This window comes from Lutjanus erythropterus, chromosome 1 (genome assembly GCF_056507025.1).
Source record: "Lutjanus erythropterus isolate fLutEry1 chromosome 1, fLutEry1.hap2, whole genome shotgun sequence".
Lineage (NCBI taxonomy): Eukaryota > Metazoa > Chordata > Actinopteri > Lutjaniformes > Lutjanidae > Lutjanus > Lutjanus erythropterus.
Window position 1 is genome coordinate 2,352,299 of NC_139317.1, and position 10,494 is coordinate 2,362,792.

At 38.7% G+C, this 10,494-nt stretch overlaps 1 protein-coding gene across 5 annotated transcripts in view; it reads left to right on the forward strand.

Annotated features, from left to right (window-relative positions):
• Nucleotides 1-10,494, forward strand: part of LOC146332464 (uncharacterized) — a 46,694-nt gene that overhangs the window by 18,341 nt on the left and 17,859 nt on the right. For 2 of the 5 annotated variants that reach the window (XM_084716873.1, XM_084717118.1), the window contains exons 15-21: nt 2,933-3,039; nt 4,870-4,993; nt 7,321-7,454; nt 7,667-7,708; nt 8,115-8,224; nt 9,872-10,040; nt 10,134-10,238. In XM_084716873.1, coding sequence (XP_084572999.1) covers nt 2,933-3,039; nt 4,870-4,993; nt 7,321-7,454; nt 7,667-7,708; nt 8,115-8,224; nt 9,872-10,040; nt 10,134-10,238 — 791 coding nt within the window. Of the gene's footprint in view, nt 1-2,887; nt 3,040-4,869; nt 4,994-7,320; nt 7,455-7,666; nt 7,709-8,114; nt 8,225-9,871; nt 10,041-10,133; nt 10,239-10,494 lie in introns of all 5 variants that reach the window. The other 3 variants (XM_084717208.1, XM_084716956.1, XM_084717037.1) reach the window with 3 other exon arrangements.

Here is a 10,494-nt window from a genome sequence, read left to right on the forward strand (position 1 = left end):
AAAAAAGCCAAATCATGCTCAAAATAAAATGACTAATGGTCCCTTTTACATTAATTATGGCTGGTGACTGTGATTAGCTGTGTATGCCACTGACTGTTAAATTACTGAATTAGTGAGGTGGAGTAGACGTTAATGAACCTCGTGTAAATAATGAGACTCAAAAGCCTCACAATTCAACTCAAAGCCCTCACAATTAACTTTTTTTTTTTTTGGAAAGACTACAGAAGTTAATTTTCTGTTTCTCACTCCACCAACATTTCTTCTAATGCTGACAGAAAACCAGAAGCTTGTTTGTCCTCGCTCAGAGACGGTTCTTTTTTTTTTTTTTTTTTTTTTTTGCCTGTGCATGCAGTCCAGTCATTCCTGTTGGTTTCAGTTTTGGTGCTTTAATTCAGGTGCAGCGATTGTGGGAAGAGTAACACTAACTCACTAATGTTGTTTATCACGATTTAATTGCTTAAGTGGAAACTGTGAATCTTGTGTGGGTGACAGGAGCATGCATGTATCTACACTGGATTTTGTCAATCTTCAAAAATTTTGACTACAATCTCAATAATATTAATCCCTGCTGAGCTTTTGCTTCTCTGGTTTGCTACTGCAGCCCCCAATATCTTTGCGAGTGATGGCCACGAGAGCTCTTTGTTACTGTGTCTGACATTTTATTTATAAAGATATAAGTTAAGGTAAAGTTAGTCAAAGGGCACCAAAGGTGTTGTTTTTTTGCATTTGGTTTAATTTACATTTCTAATCCTTTTTGAAACACAACAAATCAATTAATTCACCATATTCACGCAGCAGTGTTCTGATGATTTTCGCTGCCTTGTCAAAAAAGGCTACCACAGTGTGAAAAGATAACAGAGTAACCCAACACCTAACCTGCTGAGCACATATCAATAAATGATGGGAGAACATAAAACAGACAATTACAGTAATCTAATCTAGAGGTAACAAACGTGTAACATTTTTTCAGTAGCATGTGGTGACAAGAACCTTGTTACTTTTGCAATATTGCTGAGGTGAAATAATGAAGTTTTGGTATTGCTGCGTGACACAAATAAGAGTTGGCAGTCAAAGAGAGTAGAGACAACAGCTTCAGTTCTTTGTAAAAAAGTTGGACAGTAAAGCAGCAAGCATGTTCTAAATATCGCATATACTTAAATCAATATTGATCTTTTTTTAGATGGTGCTTCGTTTAGGTTCTATAATTCTTAAATTCTATAAAATGATTTTTGCTGCTGCCTGCGTTTACAGCAGTCCACAGGACAACATTTTTACTTTTTCAAGCCAAGTTTTCAGAGGCTTTAAGAAGGTTGATTTATACATGTGTGTATCATCTGCATAGAAGTGAACTCCTAGCCCATATTTTCTAATGATATGACCTAAAGGCAGCATTTAGCCTAAATGCAAAATAACAGTGACCCAGAATAGAGCTTTGTGGGACTCCTTATGTTACAGGCACTGAGTTACGAGGCCCAGCGTCCCTCTGGATTTTCGCTGTCCATTGTCTTTTCAGTTGCTAATCAACTGGGAAACTGTAAAATGACACCAATTTGTCAGATTCTTCACATTTATATGACTAGCAACCTGAAACACAGCAGTACAACATTAACCTTATGATAACTGCAGTTGAGGTTGCCACTCTGAGCATGATATCAGAGTAAAATGGCCATCGAGTGAATATGGCCTCAGTCCTAATAAAGCAAATCAGTGGTGAGAGTTCTCTGATCTCCCTTTATGAAAGGCTGTATAAGCTGCATGCTTTGGGTTTCTTTCCTAGTAGACATTCGAGCAGAGGTGTAGCTGTTTTGGCTTCATTGATGATAATCATGTTTCTCCTGTTCTCACATCCTCTATGTATAATCCCTGCTGCTGTGGTCAGTGTGGGTGAAATGCTCAGTGTCAAGCAGACTGGTTCTGTCCATGATAAGTGTAGATGATGTTACCTGGCCTTGATGCATGCTCTAAAATATACTCCCTACTGATGTTGTGTTATATGCATAGTCCTGCTGAATCGAGCCTCTCTCTGCTTAACCCTGCTCAAACACTGAACCCACACTGACCACTGCTTCACCCACTGAACTCCTTTTCTTTTTCTGCCCCACCCTTTGCTTTGAGCTGCCCACCCCCCCTTTCCCTCACCTATACACGCTGCCCTCCCTCCCCAACACACCAAAATCAGCCTGTTGTCACAAAACAGATGGGAACATGTTTTGTTCAGCCTAATCAACTTGGCACTGCCCCGCTTGCTACTAAATGAAAATAAAAAGCACTGCAAGAATCCCCTCAGATCTGTACCTGCCCTGTGTTACTCTAAATAACCGTCTGGTGTCCCTGTTGAAGAAACAGTGGTGAAACACTGGCTTTAAGTGTGACTCATGAAAATGGGCCCTCTCCTTCCTCCCACAGCCACTTTTACTCTCTGTCTCCCACGTGTTTGAATGCTGTTTTTCCTTTGCAATGCAAATAGGTGTGCATGGCTCTGACCAGAATGTTGCTTTTGAAGTGTTTCTCAGGTCCACATACTTTATGCAAATATAAAAGTGCATACATATCTGGAGTTTGAGTAACTTTCTCTTTCTCCATCCTTTATCCTCTCAGTCTCTGTCTCCATATTTCTCTTGTCTCTGTTGTTGCTTTCACTTTTGGATGAAACTGTTTTCTATGTGACAAAGTTCATTTGTGGTGTTCAAAGTGCCTCATCTCCCTCTTCATCAAAAACACCATCTATGCCAACACACTTATCTGCTCTCCATCTCTGTCATCCTCTCTTCAAAAAAATGTCTCCTTTCGCTCTGCCATCATTCTGTCCTACCCATTTCATACCCACCTCCCATCCATAAATACATCCTCAATCCAACCAACATCCCCCCCTTTCCCTGTGGCACAAAACTGATTGAGGATGACTGGTTCTTTCCTGGCTGCTCCGATCCAGCACTGGTCACTCGGCAGCAGGAGTTGGAGGAGGAGCTGGCTCAAACTCGGGGGCTCGGCCAACACAGGGCCAAGAAGCTGGCAGCTCCGGCCCAAAGAACCTTGCAGGTAGGTGGACAGCCTGACATGACTGTGGTGGTGCTGTGATGATACCTTCAGACATTTGTTAAATGCTCACATGTGCTGTGAAGTCCCAGCTGAGGGAACAAAGAGCAGCATCTTCTCAGAACGTGTTAACTGCACCACTTTAAGCAAATTCAACTAATCTATTGTTATTTGAGAAAACTTGACACTGTTCCTGTTCCTGCAAAAAATAATCCTGTTCAGAATGATGTAAAAAGCACAGGTCAAATTCAGTTACACTGAGCTTAAATAAACCTCAAAAATGCATGTATGTATTAGCTATTTCGCCAGGCCCTTCTAGGAAATTTTCCCACCTGACCTGACATAAGTTTTTGCATGATGATGTTGCTACGTACAAGCCCCCTCGGTTGAGGCAGAGGACAGAGGGCATGAACCTACCTCACTGTTTTTTGCTAACAGCTGAATGTGAGTTTCCCTCTGAAGAACCTGGAAAAGAATACAGACGTAGTCATCCTTTAAGGTCTTGGCAATCAGTTTTAAAATAGAACAATCTCTAACCTAAACCTGACCATTTTATTCATGGAATATTTTAGAAGCAGGTTCAAATCTAAGTCATAAGTAACCTGAGCCTAAGCCTGGTTATCTAGTTGAAATAATATTTTCTTCAGTCACTTTTCAAGATATTTTTTGCTCCTACAGGAAGTTATTATATATTATGTAAACAGTCCATCTTTTATCCCCCTGAAATGTAGCAAATTGCAGTCTTTCAGAAAAGGTGCGCAAAGACAGCCATTTTGAGCAGTGGAGTGGTGTAGTGCTATTTGTTGAATTACTGGAGCACACCTATGATGTGCATGCTTAAGTTGTGGCACGTTTTGAAGAATATGTAACCACCGTCCCTGTGGTGGCAGGTTTAATTACATTTATCAACTGAAACTGAGCACACTATCAAACATTAGACTGCCTTTATGAATAATTTTGTCATGTTGAGAATATTACGTGGCAGAAGACACAGTAGAAACATCCACTCTGTGGAAAAGTTGCAGGTCAAGGTTATCTGATAGACAAGGCTATGAAAGTGAAATGTTATGTGAACGAGCTTTATATCCATCAGGCATGTGGATGCAGCACAAGCTGACCGAGTTTAACAGCTTTGTAATCTTTCTTTGCGAATGCATCACAAATAAAGAAACCTTTAGAAGATAAAGCGATGAATGAAAGGAGGTCTAGCTGCCTTTTCATCTTTGCTAGTTAACCTCAGCTAGCTATAGACCGGAGAAAAAATCATTTAATTAGTGGTGCCGCTCAAAGGCTGCTGGCTGCTTCCTACACTTTTTAAGGTGGAATAAGTTTTCGTATGTTACTCAGTGCTCAAGTAGACTTTGTGAATCAACCAACACACCTTAAATGTCAATATGATGACTTTTATCATTCCATCTGTTTTTTATTGACTCCTGCATGTCATAGGCTCTGCTTTGGTGATAATTGGAACTTCAAACGCTTAAAAAATGTGTAAGAATGTCAAACAGATTGCAGCGCAAACTGCAAATATTATGTTTCCTCACTTGTAGAAAAAAGTAGTAGAGCATTGTTTCAGCATACTCCGGCAGCGCTACACCTTTGATTTTGAGTCACAATAATTGCAACACAAGATACTGGATGGCCTTATGGACTGGAGATGAATACTTTCCTCAAAGTAGTCATTGAGTGTTTTGGAAAACTTGCTTATTTGCTTTCTTTTCGAGAGTTAAGAAGATCAGTACCATCCTCATATCTGTGCATTAAGTATGGAGCTGGATCAAGATGCTTATTCTTGTAATTGCCCTGCTTTAAATAAATCTTTTCCACTTGCAGGAGGACTTTGAATTCGATGGACAGGCCTCATTCCAGGACCCACGGAGCACCTCCGAGAGCACAACCCCGATGGAGGGAGAGAACATGGGAGGTTGGTGGCCCGAGTACAGTACTCCTGACACAGGTGTGAGACCCGCTAGACAGTTTACACTGGCATGCACACGGTCATCATCTGCACATTCCTTTGGGAAACTTCAGTTGCCTTTGGGTTGAGTTTTGTTGTTTTCACCATAACACTCCAAACTTATTTTACTGAGTGTTGGACTGTGGCTGTTGGTTGGTTTTGTCTTTTATTTTCATCTAACCTGCCAATATTGTGAATGTAAGACCTGGGATATCTATATGGGGTTATTACAAGCTTACATTAGCTTGGTTCAGTTTGCCTTCATTTCTACCTGTGGACTCACCTGCTGGGTCACACTGTAGTAAGCTGAATCCAAGCTCGTGTTACATTCATCAAAAATAACTCTGGGACAATTGATATAATCTCAAGAGTTGGACACTCATTCACTGGTTTCCATTGTCATCAGTTTGCAGTATTTTCTTTGGACACGTGCATGCTGGTTGAGCTGGCTAGTGTTTGTTTGGGATAAGTCCACTGAATTCTTGTGAGGTTGTATAAAATGTAGGTGGCAAGACCCCGTCTGTGGTAAGTTTTGTTTTTCCATTGTTTGCATGTTCTGCTCCTTTTTCTCCATTTCCTCTCATCCTGTCGTTTCCTCTTTTAAGCTGCTGCTTGACATGAAACCAAAAAGTAAATCAGCAATTATCCTAAAATACTTCTAACAAATAAAACCAAACTAGAAATTATAATTGTCAAGCTGTGTTTTAAATAAAAAAGTGACTGACGTACTTTTTGGTTGTCTGCGGCTGCACCTTGAGCTCCTGAAACTCTTCTCACACTTTGTCTTTTAATGAACTAGTCTTCCAGTGAACATCCTTTTTAATTAGGCCATCCTCATAAGTGGCTTCTCTCTGATTCACCTTTTCTGAAAGATTTTTACCTGCTTTCTTCCCCAGTTGTACCAGTAAAGTAGGGCTGTCACATTTTTAATGAATTCATGAAAACTACAAAACAATTTATCTGAATTATTGCAATAACTTAATCAAAAACTTTGTTGAAGAATTTAGGCTATTTTCAGTTATTTAATTTATGCTGCAAACACTGAGATGTTTACAAGTAATTTCAGATTTTTTGTTGTGGTAATTCCTGTGAGGCAGTTGACAGCCTCGACTCCACAGTTTTTCCAGAAACTGCTTGGTTTGCCACTTTCAGGCTCAGAAGTGTCTGACATCATTAAGGAAGAGATAGACCTTTTTGTTAAAGAGTAAAATCCTTTTTGTTTAACCAGAAACAGCTGATATATTGCTGTCCTCAAAGCCACCAGACTCCATGTACAGAAACAGTAAAACTGGCTTTATTCAAACAGAAATGAAATAAAACTCACTAAAACTGTCTTGGTTTGTCTTTCTATTGTTCCAGCAAGAATCAACTCTTGTTTTGGTTGAAATATTCTCACATCTAAGTGAATTAAGAGTTAATTTCAGCCAAAACAGATGTGATGGTCGTTGGAACAGTGGAAAGACTCACCAAAATGTTTTTTGGTGAGTTCATTTTTTTCTGTTAAGTTTGCATGAATTGTGTTTTACAAAGATAAAATTACTGCTTCTATAAAATGGAGTCCGATTGCTTTGGCAAGAGCGATAAATCTGGAGTTTCTGATTAAACAAAAAGGATCATCTTTAACAAAAAGGTCTGTCTCTGTAGGGATCCTTTTCTTAATATTGTCAGATAAAACCTGCGCCTGTCAGTGGGAAAAACTTTCAGTGGACGTTTGCACAGGCACGGTTGACCATAAGGATTACGTTGTAGCTCATTTGCAGCGTTCTTGCTCAATTCTGGATCAATTACGAAACAGGTTTTCCCTAATAGTCACAAAACATGGTAGAATTTGGTCCAGGTTGAAAAATACTGAAGTTATCCTTTAAGAAAGCCTGGACTGGAGTACAAGACACGGCCTGTTGTCTTTATATAAATACTATGTTTGTTTGTTTTTTAATTCAAACAGATCATCATGTATTGAATATTAAATACTTGGAATAAAAAGTGACAGCCCTACAATACATCAAATTCTCAACTAGTTATTCCCTTAGAGTCTTGGAAAGGCTTTTGATCTGAAACATCTGTACAGGAAGTGTTTCATTAATGGTAACTTAAATGATTCTGAAAAGTGGCAGAATTAATGAATGAATGAAAGCAAACAGTATTTCTGTAGATAGAGTGGTGAGTATTAGTTCACTCTGTTGTTCTTCAGATAAAATTAGTACAGTGGAAATGCACATGGTGCTGAATTTATCCTGTTAAAGTGTAGTTATATCCACCTGCCCTCACTGGTATTTATTTCTTCGTGTTACATCTCTAACAGCTGTTGTCTTCCCTGATGATTCCAGATGGTTTGCGGTCTGTTGTGGAGGAGTTAGAGCTGGAAAGGAACCAACTGCAGGAGCAGATCCTGAGCCTGGAGGAACGCTGTCAAGACCTGGAGGATCGACTGCAGCTGCAGGCCCGCATAGAGTCATTACAGGTAACCTCACTGTACCTCATCCCATAAAATATCACATTCTATCTCGTAGCCACAGGGTTAAGTCAAACCAGTGTTTGTCTTATTAAATATTGTCTAACTTGGAGTAACTTGTAGTCTTACTTACCTACTGATGAGTAACAGAGTAAACGATGAGTGATTGCATGTTTCGCCTCCCGAGGACTAGGATTTTGTAACAAACCCTTCTAACACAGGTGACGTTTGATGTAGATGAAGATGAGCAGCCATTTTCTCAGGTGTGTTTTGTTCCTCGTGTGCGCTGGAGAGCACCTCTGGCGGTGACGGCTAATGGTGTGATGTGCTTGTTTAATCTCAGTTTCAGATGTTTTAAACAAGTTCAGCCTTCTGTCGCAGACTCACTGGGTGTTGTAAATCACATTTCACTGCTTAACTTTGTAGCTGTCAAAAAGGTGAATATCAGTTCATTATTACTAATGAATGGGAAAATAATAATAATAATATCGATGATTCTGATGGTGAATTTGATAACAACAGCAGTGACAGTTAATCACAAATCTTCTTTGATGCTGTTCTCCAGCGTGTCTGCCATCCTCCACGTCTGTGTGCAGTGAGAATTTCTTCATCCAGTTCTTTAAGAAATTTAATCTTTGCATATTGATTTTTATTTTTGTGTCACCACAGAATGAGACGGAGAAACTACAGAGCCAACTTGCCAGTGTCCGAAGTCAACAGAGCAGAGATGCAGAGAAGCATCAGCTGCTGGTTAGCAGTCTCAACGAGCAGCTCAAAGGGTAAGATGTTCTTTCTCAGCAGAAATCAGTTCTGCTTCCTCTAATTACACTGAAAAACATCAGGATACCACGGCAGCGTGGTGCTGCAACGTCAGAAACAGCAAAACAGATCAGTATCACGTTAGAACATGAGAAGTTTATCGTTAGAACAAGATGTTTTCACATTATTACGACATACAAACTTTGAATATTAAAACAACAAAGTTTCTTGTTAAAACAATATAATATATATCATTTTACAGCAAATAATTAGACTTTTCATGTTATGTTTCATGTTAGAACATGATAACTTAAGATAAAATGTTGTATAATAGTTCCACAGCAGGGAAATTTGCAGTATTACCTCAGCAAAGTGGATGGCAAAAATAGAAGAAGCAACCATAAAAAAAGAAAATAATAACAAGAAAACAAGAGGGAATATAAAAAAAAAAAGTTTAAAAAAAGAAGGAAATATTACATTTGGAACAATATAAAGAAAGGGAAATATTAAAAATTCTAACACTATTCTTATGACTTATTTACAGCATTGCACAGAGAGAATTTTAAAATTGCACATTGGAATTGGTTTGAGTTATTTTTTTATTCTGACATCAGCTTCTCAAATGTGAATATGTCCTGGTTTCTTTTGTCCGAGACAGTAAAGTGAACATCTTTGTGTTTTGGACATAACAAGACATTTGAGGACGTCAACTTGGGCTTTGAACAGTCATCATCATTTTTTGACATTTCACAAACAAAATCACTAATTGATTAACAATCTATTAATTGAGAAAATAATCAACAGATTAATTGATGATAAGAATAGTCATTATTTGCATATTTGCAGCCCTACATGTTTCTTTCTCATTCTCAATTCTGCAACCTGTAATATTCACCTTTTTTTGTCCTACACTTAAAGCATTAAAAAAAACAATTGTAAAAATGTGATCAAACTTTTTTTTTAATAGTTTGAAGGTCAGTTTCAGAGAATTTCTGTCAGTTTCTCCTTTTGATGCATTCATCAGCATGTGACTCTGTTCTGGAAACTGAGGTATCTTACACCAAACAGCCAAAAATACAAAATGGGCAAATAAGTCACCCCAAACTTTTTTGTAATGCCAATATCTGGCTGCACCTGTCTTTCGCACTGAAACCTTTTTCCATAAGTTAAGACAAGTCGAAATAATGGAGTCTGCGTGGGTCCTTTCTTCCAAGGAAATCAGCCTTTGTGTATGTGTATGAGGATGAGTTTTGTTCAAAAATGAAACAAAAACGAAATTAATCTTATCCTCACTGTATGTAAAAGGAGGCATCCTGGGATTAAATTTTTATCCATTAATTCATAAGTCACAGTGATATTTTGCTTTCTGTTCATTGAGTTACAATACAATGCAGTTTATAAGATTTATTTGTTTTTTATAGTGGTGTGTGCTTACAGTTTTTCTTTCGCAGTTTTTTTTTTAATGTTTATCTCATCACTGCAAATCATTTAGCTGTGACAAAACACCAAAGACACCAACAGGACTTGGACCATATCTCTGCAGCTGACAGTCTTGATGTACCTCTGAACAATGCACTGCAATGCTGCATGCTGCCTGCTTTTTGATAATGGTATTTTGAAGTTGTAAATGTTTGAGTTTGTTCTTACTGTTATGATTGTGTTTTTAGGCTGAGTAACACACAGGAGTGCCTGGAAAGCTCACTCATCGAGAAGGAGAATACGCTGGCCAAGACGTCTGAGAAACTTGAGCTCATCAACAGCCTCCGCGAATCTTTGAGTGAAAAAGAAATTCAGTACAAAGAAGTGTCTGACAAGCTCCTTCAGACTGATCACACTGTAAGAGTCTTCACTTCTGTTTGTTTCTATCTGTCACAGCTCATTATTCAGCAGTAGTTAATTTTGTTGGTTGTTGTTTTTTTTCTTCTGCAGCTTGAGAATGTTTCCAAGAAATGCACCAGCTCAGAGAAACAGTGCTCTGAGTTGAAGACAGAAGTTGTCGACCTCACACAGAAGCTGAGTGTGCTCAAGGAGAAGGTATGACTTTATGAACTGGAACATCAGTCTTAATATTTTCACAAATGTTTCGCTTGTCATTGTCCTTTTACTTCGTGTTTTTTTGTCCATTAGTTGCACTGCATTAGAGGTCTTCACGGGTCCAAAAATTTGTGGTCCGACCCATAAAGACCCAGAAATGCACTGCCTGAAACCAAAACATACCCATCTATTATTTGAAAGCTGTACTGAGACGTATGCAGAACCTAGAAATGTCAGACACATGACGTGGATTCAA